Source organism: Rattus rattus, chromosome 10 (assembly GCF_011064425.1).
Source record: "Rattus rattus isolate New Zealand chromosome 10, Rrattus_CSIRO_v1, whole genome shotgun sequence".
Taxonomy (NCBI): Eukaryota; Metazoa; Chordata; class Mammalia; order Rodentia; family Muridae; genus Rattus; species Rattus rattus.
Genome location: NC_046163.1, coordinates 25,482,134 through 25,504,253, shown reverse-complemented (window position 1 = coordinate 25,504,253; position 22,120 = coordinate 25,482,134). Strand labels below are relative to the sequence as shown.

The following is a 22,120-nucleotide window of genomic DNA, read 5'->3' as shown; positions in this document are numbered from 1 at the left end:
CAAGCAAATAGATGGAACTAGAAAATTTCATCCTTAGTGAATGATATAACTCAGACCCAAAACGACATGCATGATATGTACTCACTCTTAAGTCGATATTAGGAAAGAAAAAATACAGAATACCAAAGCTACAGTCCACAGAACTCAGAACTCAAAATGGTCATCAAATTAGAGACCCAAGTGAGGAAGCCTCAGTCCCACATGGACGGAGAAGAAATCAATCACAAGGGGATAGGGAAGAAGGGATCTGGGAGGGAAATTGGGTGAGGGTTGGGAATGTGATCTGGTATTGCGTGGGGATAAAGTTCTGAAGACCAGAAAGCCAGCAGAAAGAATGGAAACAGGTGACCCTGGGAGAAAGGAGGTTGGGAGGACCCTTTAGAGTGTGCCAGAGACCTGGGAGGTAAGAGATTATTAGGACTCAAGTGGGGGACCTCAGATGAAATGCCCTACAGTAAAGGGAGGGAACTTGCAGTGCCCAGCTCCAGCCAGGGCATCAAGTGAGTAATGGAGTTGCCATTGAACAGTCAAAACTCTGGACCATACTTGTTCCTTTCAGAAAGAACTGCAGAGATCAAACTGGAGAAGAGCCTGAGGAAAAGAAAGTCCATCGACAGGCCCAAAGTGGGATTCAGCTCTAGGGGAGGCCCCAAGGCCTGACACTATTACTGAGCCTATGGAGCACTCACAAAAAAGGACCTATCATGCCTACCTCCTAAAAGACCCAACAAGCAGCTGAAAAAGTCAGATGCAGATATTTGTATCCAACCAATGGGCAGAAGCTGCTAACCACTGTGGTTCAGTTAGGGAAAAGCTAGAAGAAGGTGAGGAGGAAGTCAACCCTGTAGGAAGATCAGCAGTCTCAATTAACCTGGACCCCGGAGATCTCTCAGACACTTGACCATCAACCAGGTGGCGTACACCAGCTGATATGAGGCCCCCAAACACATATAGAGCAGAGGACGGCTGGGTTTGTGTTCAGTTAGGGAAGATGCACCTAACTCCCAAGAGACTGGTGGCCCCAGGGAGTTTAGATGTCTTGTGGGGTGGGTATGGGAGGTGGCGAAATCCTTGTGGAGAAAGGGCATGGTAGGAGATATGGGATGTGGAAAAGTCAGAGGGTGGAGTGGGAGGGGGATAATGTCTGTACTGTAAAAATGATTAAAGGTAATTAAAAAGAATAATCCCAGTAGTTATTCAATATATGATATTTAATCAAGCATTTCTAAAATACACATAATCACTCAGTTCATGTACTTGCACCTGTATATCAAAGCACAAACAGAAGGAAGGGACATTAACACATTTGATAAATGCAAGCCTTCATTTTACTTTTTTGGCATGGTGCTGAGGGAAGAAAGAAGTGTGTTAGAATTGAAGAAGCACCTTTGAATGTCACTGAGTTTTCTAAAGCTCCTTCCTGGTATGAGCAACTTGATGAGCAACCACTCTCTAGGACTTAAATGTTATGAGGAGCTGGGTAAATTAAGTCAATTTGATTAAAACAGTATTCTGTACAATATCATTTTTATGGATGTGAGACTTTCAAAGTCTGAAATTAATAAACAAAGCACATATTTCTTATCAAACTTAAGTCTGAAATATATTAAGAAAAGAAGAAAGAAAGAAAGAAAGAAAGAAAGGAAGAAAGAAAGAAAGGAAGGAAGAAGGAAAGATAGGAAAGAAGAAAGGAAGGAGGGAACAAAGGATGAAGGAATAAAGGACAGAATTCCAAAACCCCTCTGATCAAATTTTAGATTATTAAGAGAACACTATGTAAAGATGAAGTGTCAATTGTTTATTTTGTATCCCACAAATAAAACCTTATATTGTTAGTACAGATAAATACTTTTTAATGTAATATTATATTGGGGGACTAAAATCACAATATCTTATAAAATCTCTTGCCAAAATATTTCCATGTGTGTTATAAAGTATATACATTCTGTAAAGGGATCGTGACCTGTTAACAGGATGCTAACTTGTTATTTGAAATTTTCCAGAAAAGCACATGAATTTTATCACTCAAAACTTTACACCTTAGAAAACTCCCACAATTCTATTCTGTAATATTTTCAGAACTACAAAGTTGTGTTTGAAAAAGAAATAGGAATCTATAAATGTATAGGCTAGAAAGATTACAGTCCAGTCTTTGAATCCACAGAACCGTAAGTTGCTACATATTTTGTTTGTCCATTTGTTCAAAATGATTTCTCAACTAAAATTATTTGTTAGGATACATCCCAATTTACCTAAGCAGTGTAAACCACCTATCAGAAGTCACTAAACAGTCATTAAAAATCTGCATGATGTTCATGCCTTAAGCTGTAAAGTGTAAATTAATCTTATAATAAAGTCTATATAAAGGATTTTGAAATTATATCAGAAGTAATCTACAATGTAATTTAATTCGATGAAGAAGAAATGAATGCTTTCTGTAAAGCATGCCTAAATGTGTTAAATTTACCTGGAAATAGTCTATACATGACAATAGAAAATGAATTGCATTATTTACCCAATTTTTCTACTTGGCTTTGTGCATGCAAACATATAATAGTGAATACTTTTATCTTATGATCTCTGTGCGTTTATTTATCAGGTCGTGCAACTGGTAAATGTATCAAGAGTACTCTGAGCAGCTAATTATTATGTACAACAATTGTTCTACCCTCAGATTTTTTTCAGACATTTCTGTGGCTCCACTAAAAAAGGCCGACTTCCTCTGTGACATTAGCTTGCTAAAGAGAAGGAGCTGAAGGGGTTTGCAACCTCACAGGAAGAACAACATCGATCAAGCAAAAACCCCCCAGAGCTTCCTCGGACTAAACTACCAACCAGAGAGTACACATGGAGGGACCCTTGGCTCCAGGAGCATATGTAGCAGAAGATGGCCTTGTCTGGCATCAATGGAAGGAGAGTCCCTTGTTCCCGTGAAGGTTCAATGCCTTTGTGTAGGGCAATACCAGGGCAGTGAGGCATGAGTGGGTGGGTGGGTGGAGGAGCACCCTCATAAAAGCAGGGGGAGGGGGAGGGGACAAGGGGTTTGCAGAGGTGAAACTGGGAAAGGGAATAACATTTGAAATGTAAATTAAGAAAATATCCGAAAGAAAGAAAGGAAGGAAGGAAGGAAGGAAGGAAGGAAGGAAGGAAGGAAGGAAGGAAGGAAGACAGACAGACAGACAGGAAGGAAGGAAGGAAGAAAGAAAGAAAGAAAGAAAGAAAAAGAGAAAGAGTAGTTATCATGGCCCTATTCAACAGTTTAGATTTACTCCATTAGTTAAGACCTAAAACAACTGTCATGAAAAACCAATGTAAGTTAAAAGTCATATCCTTGTAGACATGGTCCTTGTTATACTCAAAAAAAGTTCTTTCCGTTCACTGTACTAGTAATTATTGTAAATTGGCTTTCCTTACCTGCTTTCCATCACACTACATCTTTGAAGAGAATTCTCTTCCTTTCTGATAAAGTTTTTCTTTGTTTGTGTCCCACAACACTTAATGTTGCCTGTGTGAGCGTGTAGAAAAAATTATTTACTTTGGTATGACAATGTACATGTCACTACTACTGAGAAATATGATGCCTCCCTTCCCAGGAACCCTGACGAAACTACTTAATGAGAAGTGGGGCTTTATGAGGACCCATATACACCCTGCCCAGTCTACCTACTTCCCACCCTACTCCAAATGCAGATATGCCAAGTAGTGTGCAATCTTACATACTTAGCCACAGATGCTTGAGCTCATGGGTGAAGCAGAAGGCAGCTTTTTAGAAATTCCATTCCAATCCTTCTGCTCATGGATTCCTTCTGTTCCCTCTTCCACCATAACTTTTGATCATTGGAGGGAGACATAAATGTTCTGTTTAGGATGATCATCCAAGTCACTTATTGCCACTGCTGCCCGAGTGCTTTTGCGTTGACCATAGCACACTTCAAGAAGAAGCCTCCCTGGACAAGGTTCATAGTTGCACCAACCTGTGTGTATAAACAAAACTGTTTAGAAGGTAATTTAACATCTTTCTTATTGACACAGCAAAGCTGCAGTAATGTAGTAAGAGGTTCATTATTAGGGCTTACGACCTCTGAAGCCATGGGAGTCTAACTGAATTTACAGCACCCAGCATGCATTTCTTTGTTGCGTGTACTTTAAATCCATTCCTACGGCCCTGGTTGGTAGATCCTGCTTGGCAGGCTAATATTGTGGCATACAGGACTCAGAATCAGTTAACACAACTCATGCGTTTCCTAACCATAGTAGCCACACTGAGAAAGCTAGCCAACATGGAGGAAGCTTCCAGATGAGTTCTAACTTGATTCTTCTATATATCACACAGCGGAGTGTGTGTGGTCTTTAGCAACTAGTCTTATTTTCTAGTTTTAAAGGGGAACTAAAGACAGTGGTGACAGGCTGTGCTCTTGGGGAGGCTTCTGTGGATTTCATGACCAATACCTCATTAGAAAGTATGCCACAATTAATGGTGGTAACTTTGTTTGAAAACATGACTTATAGGAGGAGCATATTCCACGCATGAACTGTCTCTCTCCTGGTAATATTTTAAATACAATTCTGTTTTTAAATGAATCATTATCATTTTTATTAGTTAACACTTTCCTTACCAGGTCTCTCCCATTCTTCTGTCCCTACTTAATTATTTGTTGTAAAGTTACTAGCTCTATTTTTTATAACATATATGTTCTATTTATTTTCCTCTGTTTTAAAATATTACCATTAAGAAGGGGAGGAAGGAATTTAGGAGCCAGAGGACATATGTCATATACAATTTTAATCCCAATCCAAGTTTTCTCCCTGCCTTTGGCCATTCCGTTCCCAGATAGAAGACAAACAAAAATTTTATGTTCTACAATATGCCTTAATGAACACAAGAACTGATATCTATCCTTCATGCTATCATGTTCATTTCCCAGCCAATAATCCGTTTAACTAATTTGTTATGTTTTATCTGGGAAGCTCTTAACTCCAACTAGTCAACCAACATGGTCATTATTTCACAACTCACCTAATCCATGGTGACTTCTTCCTCCATTCACCTCCTTTTCCCCTCATGATCTTCTCCAAACTCCAGTGTGGGAACACCAAGACCCACCTATCTCAATTCTGCCCCCTGTTTTAGACTGTAGTTATATATATTTATTGATCAGGAATAACTAGGTGGCAAGGTCACATAGAGTCATCTGGGTCTGTTTGAACTCTCTCTACTCTCTGGGGCAACTAGGCCTTGTGAGACTGCATTTAGCATTAAAATACATAGCATTAAACCAAACCACAACAGACACATTACACAGAATTAACTAAACAGGGCTCATAGGTGTACACAGGACTGAAATGACAAGCAGGAATCCAGTATCGATCTGATCCAGTCTTCGGCATATGTCTCTGACTGTATAGCTTGGTCTTCTTGTGGGACTCCTAACAGTAAGAGTGTGATTGTGGGTGTTTCTTACTCTTTAGTCTACCCCTAGGACACTTTTCTTCTGACTGGGTTGACTCATTGAGCCTCAGTATGAGGATCTGTGCCTAGTCTTCTTGTAACTTGCTATGTCTTATTCGGTTGACATCCCCGGAGTTCCTACTCTTTTCTGAAGGAAAACAGGAGGAGTGGATCTGGGGAAGGAGGAAGGTGGAGGAGGAGGGACTTGAAGCAGAGGAGAAAGGGGAACCTGTGCATAGGGATATAATATATGAGAGAAGAGAAAAGCACCCCCTTTTTTGCCCAATGTAATTGTGGTCTCTGAGGGTTCCTGATGAATAAGCTCACCTTTTGTAATATTTTCTAAACAGGGTATGGCTGGTTCAACCCAGCTGTTCTGCCTCCGACTCCTCTTCGAGTTGATTGATTCAAACTGGCTTATCACAGCTTCTTACTGAATTGTAGTGCTATCCACACATGAACTCTGGCAATTTAATTTAAACTTCTGCCTCCTTATTCTCTGGTTGAATTTGTCTTCACCTGGGTCTGGCTTGTTCTTTGCAAACTGTGTGAGACTCTCCTGGTAAAACTGCCTCTGAAAGTGAACTCAGTCTCAACTCTCTGCGCTGACTCTGTGCTGCTCTTAAACTGCCTCTCTTTACTCTCTGTTCTAGTGAGAACTGGGTGCATCTTATCTCTGACTCATTCTGTCAAATATTTGATTTGTCACTTTGTCTGCCCTCAATTTGGTGTCACATTCAAGCATGGCTGCTTCCTTCTACAACTAACTTAATGTTCATTGTTTGGGATTAAAGGTGTGTATTAAAGGCCTATCTATATTCCACCCAGAGGGATTAAGAGCATGTCATTCCAGCCACAATAGACAGTAGCCTCTTGCTAACTTCCTGGCCCACAGGTACTCCAAATTAAATAAGGAATTCTGAAACTTAGCACCATAAAAATCAGAATTTGAGGAAAACAGACAATTTTTATTTCTGGGCTCACATAAATTTCCTGAATACACATTTTGTCCTTTTACCTGCAAATTTCATTTCATTTTTAGTGCTACAGCATATTTTTATGCCCATACTCATTGATGCTTTATTCACAAGTGCTAAAATGCAACATCTTGTAGATGTTGTTGGGCTGATATGTATATTTGCTTTTTTGTCATATAGAGCTAAAATACAGTCATATTCAGTGCTAACTAAACATCATCCACTTTCCTCATCTTATTTATTGGAGAACTAAAGAAGAATAAAATTAAAACTTTGCTTGAATATAAAACTTAACGTGGGATAGGAAACAGTAGAATTTGTGTATAAATGTTGATGCACATACTTTTGTATAAAGCATTCATTCTCACCATACCATATTTCATATTATGCATTTGCCACTATAACCAGCTTCAGGTATACAGGAGCCACAGCTTAATTGAATTTTTTTATCCAATAAAATAAAGTGGCTATGGCACGTCATATACTACTACATTTTAAAAATCATTACCATAAAACTTGAAATGCTATTTATTTGTAATTACACCAATTATATTATTCTACCACTTTGTTCAAGTGTGTAGTCATTTCCAGAGAAGAAATGGTAAATTATGTATAAGTTCCATGTGCACTTGAAAAACACAAATAAAATTGTTGTGCTATTTATGTCATTACCAACAAAAACAAACCATGGAAAAATCCCCTAAGTCTACATTTGAATCTTTGTTGCTACATTATCGGTCTTAGTGACAATTCCTGTCGTCCTTTTGATAGAATGCTTACTGGGTGAATGGATTTCTTTTACTTACTATTAACTGATTTACCCTTAAGGATGTGATATATTGATCTGGTGTCTACACTTACATATATTGAATTCTAAGAAGTAGAAATATATCGGGCTTTTTTATAGACACCGTTAATTAAAACTTTCTGCTAGAAATATTTTAAAATTCTTAAGCTAAGCAGCATTTAGAAAATTGGGAATGCAGGAATGCTTCATTACCTAATATGTATACACATACACACACACACAAGCACACACACACACATACACACACACACAGTGGTGGGTGTGGGTGTGTGGTGTGTGGTGTGATTGTGTGTGTGTGTGTGTGTGTGTGTGTGTGTGTGTGTGTGAGAGAGAGAGAGAGAGAGAGAGAGAGAGAGAGAGAGAGAGGTTATATACAATATTGGGATTAACCTTACTTATTCAGTTAAAACATTTAGAATAACATACATTAAAATTTATGAATTTCCTGAATATTTCTTTATACATTCTGTTTTTCTTATTCCAATATATATTATGACAAACCAAACTCTATGAAAGTGCATAAAGTAAATTCTATACATAAAACATACATACATTTACAAAAATACTCCCCAGAAATAACAAATACACTCTTCTTTAAAAGAATCCTTTGGCTCCTCAATCCCTACCACTGTTCACAGTGAAAGAACTGTCCTCTAGAGATGCCACAGTGTCTTAAGTTTTATGTGAATGCTGCTATGTGTTGCAAACAGCTTTTGTTCAATTTCCTTTCCACAACAGTATCTCTAGGAGTCTCTACATTTTGTGTGCATTTTTTAGTGTAATGGGAGTAACAGATTGATAACTACAACACAATTATTTATCCTAGTTGCATATTGAAGCGAATTAGATCCATTTGTTACTTTAAGATAAAACACTGCTGAGTTTGAATAGAATTTACTTTATTCATTGATACATTGGTTGTTCAGAAACATATTTTGGTATGTAGCGTCTGTTTAGAAATTCATCCATTTTGTTTAGGTTTTCCCATTTTGTGGAGTATAGGTTTTGAAGTAAGACCTAATGGAATCTTGGATTTGCTCAGTTTCTGTTGTTCTATCTCCCTTTTCGTTTCTAATTTTGTTCATTTGAATACTGTCTCTCTGTCTTTTAGTTACTTTACCTAAGGCTTAGTCTATGTTGGTTTTGTTTATTCTTTGTATTGTTCTCTTTGTTTCTAATTAATTAATTTCAGCCCCAAGTTTGACTATTTCCTGCCATCCTCTTCTTGGATGTGTTTTCTTCTTTTTATTCTTGAGCTTCAGATGTGCTGCAAAGTTGATAGTATGAGATCTCTCCAATATCTTAATGAATGGACTTAGTGCTATGAGTTTTTCTCTAAGCAATGCTTTCATTGCTGGGATAGAAGAGAGGCCCAGAAGCCCAAAGACCCTGGAGAATGAATAGAAGGCGGCAAGTGCTGGGACAGGGAAGATTGAAGGCATTTAAGGAGATGGGAACCCCACAGCAAGACAAACAGTTCCAACAAAACTGAACCCTGGGAGCTCTCAGAGTCTGAGTCACCAACAAAAGAATATAAGAGTTGGAAGGAGCCCCCAGGCACATATGAAGCAGACAGACAAATTATTTTTTATGGCTACCTTCTCTGGTCACAGTCGGAGAAGATGTGCCTAATCTGGCAGAGACATGATATGCCAGGTCGGAGGATACCAAAGGTGGGGCACCCTTTCAAAGGAGAAGGGGTGGGAAAGTTAAGGGGAGAGAATGTTTTGCAGAGAGTCCAGAAGGGAGAGCAGCATTTGAATATAAATAGCAATATATTAATTAATTTTCTAAAAAGGAAATACAGTTTTAAACTTCTCTTGTAAATGATTCATTTCCATTTCTTCCTGTCACCAATCTTCATTCTTATTCCATTGTTATGAGAAAAGATAATAAATTGATGTCACATATTTTATGATTTATTTAAATATATCTCTACGTATGTGATATTTTTAAAAACATTATTTTACATTTCCTTCTGATCTTTCTAGAATATTTACTCATTTTTAGCAATGTACTATTGTAGCTACTTCAATAGAACATTTTAATCTAGATCCATTTCATTTGCAGTAACATTATTTTCAGAAAATGAATACATTATTGGCAGGTGGATCCCATGGGAATTGATTAATATGAGAAGGCTGGTTTCATTATACTAAGACTAACCTGAACATTTGAATTTTTATACTCTTACATATTTAAATGGCTACAACTCAATACTGACCAATATGGAAGACCTAATACAAAATGATTATTTAACTTTCAGTACATTTCAATTTAAAATCATCATTCTTAGAAACATTCATCTCTTGTTAACAGTTACTAGTGTCCACTAATAAATAGCCCAGAGATAAGGCATAACCACAATACAGTTCTATCCAACAACATGTTTTTTACAATGGGATTTTCCAAAAAGGTTTCTGTACAGTTTATAATAAATCAAAATGTGTAGGGAAAAGACTCAGGATAAAACCTAGAGAAACAATTGAACAAAGATTACACAAATTCTGATGCCTATATTTAAAGTTTTTATAGGAATGGTCATGTCAGGAATTCAGGGATGGTTCAATGTATGGAAATCCATCAACATAATCCAATACGTAAACAAACTGAAAGAAAAAAAAACACACATGATCACTTCATTAGATTCTGAGAAGCATTTGACAAAACTCAGCAAGCCTTTATGATAAAAGTCCTGGAAAGATCAGGAGTTCAAGGTCCATACCTAGTCATAGTAAAAGCAATGTAGAGCAAACCAGTAGCTAAATGAGAGAGATACTTGAAGCAATCCAACTAAAACCACAGACTAGAAAAGGTTGCATATTATTTCCCTACTTATTCAATATAGTACTCCAAATCCTAGGCAGAAAAATAAAACAATGATAGGAAATCAAAGGAAAACACATTGGAATGGAAGAAGTCAAAATATCACTATTTGCCAAGTATACTTAAGTGACACAAAAAGTTCCACCAGAGTACTACTACTAAGACTGATAAACAAATTTAGCAAAGTAGCTTGGTATAATATTAACTCAAACAAATCATTAGCATTTCCTGACTCAAAGGATAAACAGGCTGAGAAAGAAATTAGGGAAATGAAACTCTTCACAATACTCCCAAATAATATAAAATACCTCTGTGTAACTTTAACCAAGCAAGTGAAAGATCTGGATGATAAGGACTTCAAGTCTCTGAAGAAATAAATTGAAGTCCTCAGAAGATGGAAAGAACTCCCATGCTCATGGATTGGCAGGAGTAATATAGTAAAAATGACCATTTTGCCAAAAGCAAACTGCAGATTCAATATAATCCCCCAACAAAATTCCAAGTCAATTCATTATAGAACTAGAAAGAACAATTTGCAAAATTCATTTGGAATAACAAAAACACAGGATAGCAAAAACTATACTCAACAATAAGAGAATTTCTGGGGGAATAACCATCCCTGACCTCAAGCATTATTACAGAGCAGTAGTGATAAAAACTGTATGGAATTGGCACAGAGACAGGTAGGTAGATCAGTGGAATAGAATTGAAGACCCAGGAATGAACCCACACACCTATAGTCACTTGGTCTTTGACAAAGGAGCTAAAAATGTCTATTGGAAAAAAGATAGCATTTTCAACAAATGGTGCTGGTTCATCTGGAGGTCAGCATGTAGAATAATGCAAATCGTACCACTTTTATTACTTTGTACAAGGATTAGGTCCAAGTAGATCAAGGACCTCCACATCAAACCAGATACAATAGAAGAAAAAGTGGGAAAGAATCTTGAACACATGGGCACTGTGGAAAATTTCTTGAACAGAACACCAATGGCTTATGCTCTAAGATCAAGAATCAACAAATGGGACCTCATAAAACTGCAAAGCTTCTGTTAGGCGAAGAACACTGTCATTAGGACAAAATGGCAACCAACAGATTGGGAAAAGATCTTTACCAATCCTACATCTGATAGAGGGCTCATATCCAAAATATACAAAGAATTCAAGAAGGTAGACTCCAGAGAGCCAAATAACCCTATTTACAAATGGGGTACCAAGCTAAACAAAGAATTCTCAGGTGAGGAATATTGAATGACTGAGAAGCACCTAAAGAAATGTTCGAGATCCCTAGTCATTACCGAAATGCAAATCAAGACAATCCTAAGATTCCACCTCATACCAGTCAGAATGGCTAAGGTACGAAACCCAGGCGACAGCAGATACTGACAAGGATGTTGAGAAAGAGGAACATTTCTCCATTTTTGGTGAGATTGCAAACTGCTACAAACATTCTGGAAATCAGTCTGGAGGTTCCTCAGAAAATTGAGCATTGCACTACCTGAGGAGCCAGCTGTACCTCTCTTGGGCATATACCTAAATATGCTCCAACATACAACAAAGACACATGCTCCACTATGTTCATAGCAGCCTTATTTATAATAGTCAGGTGCTAAAAAGAACCCAGATGCCCTTCAACAGAGGAATGGATACAGTAAATGTAGTACTACAATGGAGTACTACACAGCTATCAAAAACAATGACTTCATAAAATTCATAAGCAAATGGATTGAATTAGAAAATATCATCCTGATGGAGGTCACCCCATCACAGAAAAACACACATGGTATGCCCTGAGTGATAAGTCGATATTAGCCCAAAAGCTCAAATCATTCAAGATACAATACACAGACCACATGAAGCTGAAGAAAAGCATGTCCAAAGTGTGAATGCTTTGCTCCTTCTTACAAGGGGGAACAAATATTCAAAGGAGGAGATATGGAGCAGAGTTTGAAGCATTGACTCAAGGAATGGCCATTCAGAGCCCGTCCCACATGTGATATATATATATATATATATATATATATATATATATATCTCACATGTTTTGTGTGTGTATATATATATATATATATATATATTTTCACCAAGACTAGATAAGATTGATGAATCTAAGAAGGGCATGCTGACAGGAACCAGGATATAGATTTTTCCTGATACAGCCAGAACATGCTAAATACAGAGGCAAATGCTAGCAGCAAACCACTGAATGTTGGAGAAATTAGAGAAAGGATTGAAAAACCTGGAAGGGCTTGCAACCCCATAAGAACAACAGTCCCAACCAACCAGAGCTCCTAGACACTAAACCCCTACTCAAAGACTGTACATGAACTGACCCATGGCTCCAGCTGCATATGTAGCAGAGGAAGGCCTTGTTGGGCACCAATGGAAGGAGAAATGCTTCCTCCTGCCAAGGCTGGACCCCCCAGTATAGGGGAATGTTGGGGGCGGGGAAGGACAGGTAGATGGGGAAGGGGCAGATCCTTATAGGATAACGGGAGGGTTATGATATATTGGGCTCATGTCCAGGAAACAGGGAAAGGGAATAACATTTGTGATGTAAATTTAAAAAACTGAATTAAAAAAAGAGAAACATTTCACATAAAAACAAGGTGTGGTTCAGTACATATTTTTCCAGCTGTTCATAAAATTCAAATCCAGTTGTCTACAGAGACTGAGAGCGTTTGGTAGAGCCGAACAGTTACATAAATCTATGTAGGATGAATATAGGCTAAGGCTTCAAGCAATGACATTCTTCAGGCATGCAATTGACCCCTGGTATATTCTCTGTGCTTTGGAGATACAGTTTAACATTTTTACTGTTTATCTTCTCTCTGTATTATAAAGGAAAGAGTGGAGTTCTCTGATTATTTGTGTTAATGTAGTCTATTTCTTCTTCTAGATCTAGAATTTTGGCTTGATATATCAGTTTTTTTTTTAATCAGGAATATATGTACACATACACACATAATTGTCATTTCTTCTGCTTGCATATATTTCTATAAGTAATCACCCTTATTTTTTTTTACTTATTTTGTATCCCTATAGCTCCAATGGTGTTCATGCACAGGAGATGGCCACTTCAGGTTCCATATCCCCAATGCTGTGAGGTACAGGTAAGGTCAAACAATGATTCTTGGGCACCTCTGTTCTGTTGTGACAGGTCTCCTTATTGGTATCTTTTGGCTTTATAGTTCTGGTTCTTCAGGTATGTGTAGTTCAGGATCTGCAACTCTCTATGGTTCAGCAACTGACGAGCAGATGAAGGTGGGCAATGTGTTCATTGGAGAATGGAGGTCCGCCTGGACTAGAAAACTGTTCAGGGGAGTTTGGCATTGCCAGAGGACTTGGCTAGCCAGTGTGGTGGGTGGAAGAAGGGAAGCTTACCCATATGGTTCAGAATGTACTGAAGGTAGTTAAAGAGGTTGGGTGACAATGGAAGTCCCATGGACTAGCAGGCTGCTCACAGCAGTTGGCTTGCTCTAGAGGACTCAGCAATCAGGAAGATCTATGTTTTCTTTTATAAAGGTGATAAAACTAATGACAAAAAAAATAAACTTTTTAGCCCTGAAAAGGTTTCCACAATGTGTTTCGGTGTTCATTGTGCTGGTGTTAAATTTTTATAAGGTTTTTATTCTTGATGATTTCAATTTATAATATATGATCACTTCAATCCCTGCACTTTCCACTATCAGATATTCCTCATCATTCCAAACATATTGCTCTGCAAATTTCATGTTTAATTTTCATTTTTACATTTTAATTTTAAGGTATATAGTACCATCACCTCCTTTTTAAAGATTTATCTGTTTGTGTATTTTATGTGATGGGTCATTAGTCTGCATGTGCGTCTTCATACCAGAAGGCAACACTAGACACTTGTTAGCTGCCACATGAATACAGGGAATGAACTCTGGACCTTTGGAAGAGCAATATGAACTTTAAACAAATATATTAATCATCTCATTTGTTTACTTTTCAATTGATACCCCTCTTCCCAGTTACCCTTCCACAATACCCACTCTTCTCCCCTTTCCTCCCCCCTTCCCCTTTAGCACCATAAATTTGCTTTTCTACCCACTCCAGCCTAGCCCCATTCTGGGGCACCAAACCTCCACAAGACCAAGGGCCTCCCCTCCCATTGATGCCAGACACAGCCATCCTCTGCTACACATGTATCTGGTGTTACAGAGGCTCCCCCATGTACACTCCTTGGTGGGTGGTCCAGTTTCCGGGTGCTCCAGGTGGTCCAGCCACTTGATACTATTCTTCCTATGAGGCTGCAGTCCCCTTCAGCTCCTCCAGTCCTTCCCCTAGGTCTTCCATTGAGGTACCATGGCTGAGTCCAATTGATCAGTTGTTGGTAGAACCTCTCAGGTTATAGCCATACCAGGATCTTGTCAGCAAGAGCTTCTTGGTATCAGCAATAGTGAGGGAGTTTGGATGGATTCCTAGATTGATGGCTTTTCCTTCAGTTTCTCTCTCTCTCTCTCTCTCTCTCTCTCTCTCTCTCTCTCTCTCTCTCTCTCTCTCTCTTCCATTTTTTGTTTCTGTGCTTCCTTTGGACAAGAACAATTTTTGGTTATCCAGTGAGCCTCTTGTTTTGTTTTGTTTTTTTGTTTTGTCTTTTTTATTCAGTCAGTACTACTCGTATCTATACTATCCACCAAAGCACAAGAATTTTTGGATTTAATGAATAAGCTCCTATAGCAATTATCAACTGTTAATGTTTTCTTTGAAAGAAGTGGGTCCTAAAGTTCTACCCTACCTCTACTGGTAGTTTGGCTTAATATCCTTTGAAGAATAAATATTAAAACTTTTATTAAATTGATATAAACCAATTTGTAGAGTTTAGGCTACTACTTTTGTGTCTAGTTTGTGTCTGAATATGAATATAATACTTAAAATATTTTCTTTATGGTGGGAATTATATATCTTTATGCCTTTCAGTGATTGCTGCAATATATTTTGAGTATTTTGATAAATGAGTGAAACTATTGATTGATGACATTTTCAATTTTTTAGTAAATGGATTTCCATTTGTTTCTACATTTTAAGATTATTTTTAATATTGGTAATGTATTTAGTATTTAACCTGCATGCTTAGACATGTCAGTGTGTGTCAGTAACTTTATAGAGATTTGAAGACACTGTACAGATATTTGTAATTAGAGTTAAAGATGGTTGTAAGCCATGATGTGGGTGCTCGGAATGAAATTCAGGTTCTTTGTTAGGACAAATGGTTGTAATGACTGAGTCTTAATTTTAGGCCTATTTTACAGTTCTGTTTAAAGGTAAAAACTTTTTTATTATTTGAGTTAAAACTACATACATAAACCTACCAAAATTTACAATACTCAATTTAATGTAATTATGCTACTTCTGGGAATATTTTACAGAGAATAGTGCTCAATCAACAATGATGCCCATGTTAGAGAGGCTCTTCAAAAGCACATGCTGTAAGCCTTTGGAGCCAAGAACGGCAGAGAGAAGAGAAAGTGTCTCATCTAACTTACTTAAACAGCTGTATAAATGTGTTCGAATGCATGTTCTGCTTTGAACATTGAATAAAAATTAATCAAGCAATATAAATATGAGAGGAATATTAAACACTAAGAAGATTAAAAACATAAATTGCTAAAAATAAAGGCTTATCATAATATATAAAGGTGTAAAATCTTTCTGCAAGTTTACAAAGTAAATACATTATAAATTTAATCCAGAGGTTAAATAAAACCTTGTTCAAAAATTATACATTCAAGAAAAGGACTGGGATTCCAATGTTCATGTTTGGACCTCATTTAATGATTGAAATGAGGGTCACTAAAATTTATGAAAACTATTTCAAAAAACTATTTTCTTTTTCTTTTTTTTTTGTCTCAAGTTTATTTGTAAAAACAGCATAGGACACTGGTCATCTGCAGATAGTGTGTGTAGGCAGGTGTGTCACAGCAGTCCGTCTGTCTTCACACTGGCAGGAGCCTGTTCTATGGGGCCTTCACAGGGGCCTGGGCACCCCTGGGAGCCTGGGCTGGAGCTTTGGCCTCTGCCTTGGTTTGAGCCTTGGGCTTTGGTTGGCAGAGCCTACGACCCTTGGCCATGTAACTTCGAATCTTCTTCCCAAGTTTGGGGTGAGCGGTGAAAGCCAGACGGCTGAGTTTGCGGCTGGGGGCCTTTGGCACCTTGGGCTTGATGGTCTGACGCTTCACGAGGGCCTTGATGGCCTCTGCTCGTGCACTCACTGCCTTGGCATTGCTGGCCTGCATCTCCTTCAGGTCTTTCTTGTTGTGCTTCTTGGCAAAGCACATATTCCTCAGAAACTTGGGGTCGACCCCCTTAAGAGATCCGTATCTTTGTGACCGGAGTTTCTTGATGCCATTTCTGTGCCATTTGTGGGACTGGTTGTGTGTGGTGGGGTTCTTGGACTTGGCCATGTCTGCACCGTAAGCCGCAGCTCCCGCTGCGCCTGGGACCGGAAGAGTAACTATTTTCTTTAGAACAATAGTGTACCTTCTTTGATTACTTACCATATTTTAAATTGTCTTTAAATTCAATGCCTACATGCTTATTTTTATAACAAAATGACTACTTTTTCTTGAAAGGCAACTCTATATTTTTATGTACTTCCACTTGACAGTTTTGTCGAATCTGAGACTCATCATTGATGCATCGCTTTGTAGTGTAAATTTAGTAAGTTGAAATATTCTTATATCACTAAGAAATAGGGACAGGGAAGAAGACTCAGCTGATTAGTTGTCGGTTGTGCAAGCATGAGCAACAGAGTTCAGAATCTCAACCCAAGAAGAAAAAAGAAAAAGTTAAGCAAAAATACCAGTCAACATCATTTCCCTCTCTACCAAATGCAGGGCAGGAGGCAGGCTGCAATCAGAACAATTCTCAAAGCTTGTTTCCTGTTGTTGTAAAAATATAAAAACTAAAATACTGTCTTTATCTCCCACTAGGTTCGCAGTGCCTCAAGGTATCTGCTAGATAGCTTGTCTTAGTCAGCAAAGCCTCTCACCTGCTTTGCTCCATTCCATATCACAATGTCAAAGGCCTCTCTCTGAGCCTGGTGGCAATCTCTCTAGTACCCGAGGCAGGTTTCCATGCAAGAAACACACATCCCAACTCTGGGGCAGCCCAGACTAGCTGCCCCACACTCCCTTGCACTTAAATCTACACATGAAAGAATACATAACACAATAACCTTTGATCCAATTGATAATATATAATTGTCCATCTAAACATATAAAGCCCTGTACACATCCATCCATTAAGAACATTCATAACAGCCTGTAAAGGCACAGCATGGAATCTTAACGTCAGCTTCCATATTGTCCTGCCATGGCTTCTCTCTCTTCTGTTCCTGTCTCCTCCTCTTCCTTCCATCTTTTCTCCCGCCCATCCTTCCTTCTCGTCCAATGACAGGCCTCATTTAATCGTGTGCCTGCCTCACCTGTGACGTCATCCTACAGTTCCCTAGTCAGGCAAGCCCGTTAGTAAGCCCTGGGTTCAATCTGATAATAGTGTTCTCCATGTATTATCTCTCTGTACTTTTCAAATCTATATATCATCTGTCTCTTAATACTTTATCTCAAAAGATAAGGACGATGACCTTTGTGCTCTGGCTCAAATATGCAAGAGCACATAATCATGTATCAAGACATGCAATTGTGAACATGTATGACCACTACACAATCTAACTAAATGCCTAAACATAGAAACTAATTTGACAGCCAAATGGATGGTCCTAAAATTAAGCTACTTCCTTATCCTGATGAATATTGAAACCTAGATCTCAAAAGTATTTCATTCAATATGATGTACATTTACCAATAGTTTCCCTCAAATAATGAATTTTGGAAAATATCAATAAACTGTTGAAAATTTTTGGTAAGATGGGAATTTAAAAAACTTGATCATTAAACTATGCAAATTGGGTTACGATTTCAAAGACATCACATATTTTCTTCTGATTTCAGAGTTAAGTGCAAACTTAAATGCTAATTATTTTTCTGAAATAATTCCAGAAAAAAACTAGGATATGTGCAGATGTAGTTATTTTCTTTATAGCAATAATTCTCTTTACAATTCAAAAACATTTCAAAATTTATTAATAGTGTGAAAGTGAACATTCTATAGATATATTTACAGAGTTTTGTTTTACTTCTAAATAAAATAAAGAATAAATTTCCATACTTTGACTGTTAAGGATACAAACATTTCAATAAAAAATTGAATTTAGTTGGGTAATTCATTCCATGTTGCTTTAACAAAATGGAAACTTCATTAGGCCAAAATAGTAAATATTAGTAATCACATAAGCATTTAAAGACTCTTCAACAGTTTCATTGACTCTATGGCACTGTTCATTAAAAGCAAATCATTCTTCATTCCTGCTACAGCATAGACACGACTGGATTTCGTATGAATCTTTAATAGTTACAATAGCCATGCCTCAAGAGTATTTTAAGATTATTTTGAGTTCATGTTCCATAGGCACATATAATGCCATTGCAGCAGAAACAAATTATACGTTAATATAACATGTATTTGTGGGACCATGAAAATTAGCCTGGTTTACAATTGAGCTAAGGCTTGAAACCCCAGAGACCCTGATGGCTAATAGTAGGAGTTTCACTTGATTCCCGGACACCAGGCCCATCACTAGCCACAGCCTCCTATATATTTGTGGCTAACGCCCCAAGTCCCTCCACATGTAGAGGACATGATCTCTGGTCCTGTAAACTCAAGACGGATCTCCTTTAATGAGGTACCTTAAGGCCTAGAGAGCTTAGACAATAAGCTTTCCTTCCAGACACTCCTTCTTGCAGAAGGTATTTAACCTCAAACCCACCCTGAGAAGTGGGGTATGGTTATACATATCCACTTTCTGCCATGGCAATAAATCCCTCAAAACCATGGACTGTTTCTTCTCATTGGGATCCATGGGAAGCTGTGGAGAAGGCCTTTGCCTGCAGAAATTCTAATCTCCCCTAGAAGGCCTCTCTGCACTCCCAGGCATGACCACCAAGCTAAGCTCAAGCCAACTGCGGACAAGCCAAAGACTCTTCCCATGGGACTAGCCAGAGCTCCCCTCCTCCCTGCTCCAACCTGGGCTATATCGAGTCCATGAGCTCCCACTTTATTCTCAGCTCTTTCATGGTTCCCAGCGGCACCTGTTCCCAGACACATCTCCAATTGTCCCTTAGACTATGTTTCCCTAAGCCCAGAGGAGTGGTGTTGGGTAAGTGCAGTCAGTGGTCATTTCCTGCATCTTGCCTCCTGGAGTGACCAAGCCCTGCGGTAGAGCAGACACAGGCACCATAACCCTACATATGTTATAGACTATTTCATGAATTGCTTAAATTTAATATTCTTATGATCAGATTTATAGAATTACATTTCCAGATCAATAAATCCAGAGAAGTTAATTTTTAAATAAATCTTCCTTTTCTAGGAATTTTATGAACTGTATTAGGCTAACGCTGACAATTTTAAAGTAGATGGAGCTTTGAAGTGCTCTTGAGACTACACTGTTTGTAGACATTTCTTCTATAAAGTTATCATTGTACAGTTTTGAGCCAGTCTGGGCTGAGCCTTTAAGTCAAGAGGAATTTAAGATATTAAATTTAAGGTTTAAGGTGAGCTAGCAAACTAATGTTTCAGTGTTAACCAAGAAAGAGAAATTCATCTTTTGTCTGTTTCATAAAAAGAGATTCTTAGACTTCATTTAAGAAATAAAACTTTTCTTTGAAACTCCATAATTTTTAAGTTGTAATTTTTTTGAATTTGTTTCTAAATTTAAAAGGATATAAAGATGCAAAAGATGATAATATAATTTTGAAATCACTACATTAAAAAAAAATCAGTCTTCCCACAAAGGACACAAATTTTCCCTAAGAAAGAACAGTGGGATAAAAGTATAAAATATAATAAAGATCTGTAACTTAGGCAGCTAAGGAATGTATATCATTATTGGAAGAAAATCCAGAAGAGGTCCAATCGGTAATTATCATAATATTTAGAGGATCGTACCACCGTTTGAGCCAGTACCACATTTTTACGCATACTTATCAGTCTCATTTACATATATAATTGTCACAAAGTATCTCAATAGGAAGCTGGAAACCTAAATGTCCATATTATATACTTCGTGTATACCCAAATAATTCCCCAAATGCTGTGCTGAATTAATTCATACAAATGCCTGGAGATGTTTAACAATATGAAGTTATATACACATAATTAAATACCAAAAATATCTAAAGATTGGCCATCTATTAATGCTTCTGTCACTCAACAAAGACATTATACTGTTTATGGAAAATAGTGCAACTACCATAAAATATTAAATGACTATGATTTTGTTGTTTATGGGAGCCACTGCTTATCAGGTAAATGTTTAACAGAATTTTGATTTTTAAAGCGATGATAAAAAGTTTCTTGGAACTGAGCTTAGCTACATAGATGAGTACTAACTGGAACTTCGCATTGACCTTCTTCCACATCTCAAGTGTTTACTGACAGGTGTGTAACACCGTGCTTGGTTTATGAGATGCTGGAGAGCAACCCCAGGATTGTGCTTGTTTTAGGCAATCATTCTACCAACAGATTTATATCCACAGCATTTATAAAATAATTTGTTGAGTTTTTACTATATGAAGTTAGTAAGAAAAGACAGTTATAACTACATATTTAAAATAATCATTTGGAATAAAATAAGCAAAATATACCGAACTAATATACTACAGGTAAATTATTAAAAAAAGAATGGAGAATGAACATGTGCTCTGCTTTGAAAACTTTACATTGCACCGTTAAACATGCTTTTAGTGCTAAAACTTTTGTAGATGTCCTCTGAAAAGTGAAAGTAGCTGTCTTCTATTTCTGCTTAGCTAAAATAGATCAATATGGAATTTCTTCACATGATTTTGGCACTAATAGAATGGATTGAATGGATTATGTATTTTGATCTTTATACTGTTAATGTGGTGAAATATCTTAATTGATCATGAAATGTCGGTATGTCAATGAAATGGATAAAATGGAATTTGTACGACAGTGTCATAGCTTCATGAAATGCAAATTTTAATTTATTGCTACGTGGTAAAAAGCATTTTGAATTTGTAATCCAGAAAGATACCTGTGTGTTCTTGCCAGCTTTAAAAGATAAAGACTGGTTTCATAAATAACTTCATAATACTTTGGTTAGTTTTGTCTGTGAATATTGTTTTCATATTAGCAATTATGAAAACTTAAATGTTTCAATCATCTGAAGTCTTCATTGTAAGCAGATTTTAGGTGTGAATCCAATTTTTAATAACATTCTAGCAATATTATCTATGTTTATTCCTAATTGCATTTTTCTGCCAACTTGCTTCTTCCTTTTAAGGACTTTTTTTGTTGTTCAACTTCCATAAAATCTTTTAATTTGTCCTTCCTTGGATATTTCAAATAAAGCATGGTAAAATGACAAAAGGAGCTGAAATGGATTCATGTGTCCTTTGAAATCTTTATGATTTACTATATATAGGTTTTAATAATGTTGAAATATGTTAGAGTTCTATTGTTGTTTCCTTTTTGATAGCATTATAATATCCTATATACATCCCCCTAAAAAACATAACTTGGAATAAAACTGTGACTTCTATAGAAAACAAGTACTTAATATACTTGGTTGTTCCAATTAGTTTTTTAGGACCTTATTATGAAAGACATATACATTACTGGAAATTGTTACTACAATACACATTCTATTGATCATATATTTTGTTCATTCCTGTAAATGTTGGAAAAAACATAACTGAAAGTTTCAAGTATAATAATTGAAGGTGTTTAAGAGAAGGAATATTCATCTTTTCCAGAGATTAGGCCATTGACAGTTTATCCAATTAACGATAGTTACCATTAAAAAAAAATCCCATATGAGCAACACTAAATGAACAAAGCAGTGTGTGAGTCTGTGTAAGTGTGTATAATTATGTGTGTGTATGTGTATGTGTGTGTATGTACATATATATGTAGAAATAATAACATTAAAGGAGTTGTTTATGGACTTTA

At 37.1% G+C, this 22,120-nt stretch overlaps 1 protein-coding gene across 1 annotated transcript; it reads right to left on the bottom strand.

The window, feature by feature from the left end:
• Positions 1 to 16,044: 16,044 nt before the first annotated feature.
• Positions 16,045 to 16,491, bottom strand: LOC116911724 (60S ribosomal protein L29-like). The gene has a single exon (XM_032915697.1). The coding sequence runs from the start codon at positions 16,489 to 16,491 to the stop codon at positions 16,045 to 16,047; it is 447 nt and encodes a 148-aa protein (XP_032771588.1).
• Positions 16,492 to 22,120: the final 5,629 nt, after the last annotated feature.

Coding starts and splice junctions, on each gene's coding strand:
- LOC116911724 (XM_032915697.1), bottom strand. CDS start 16,491: ATGGCCAAGTCCAAGAACCCCACCACACACAACCAGTCCCACAAATGG.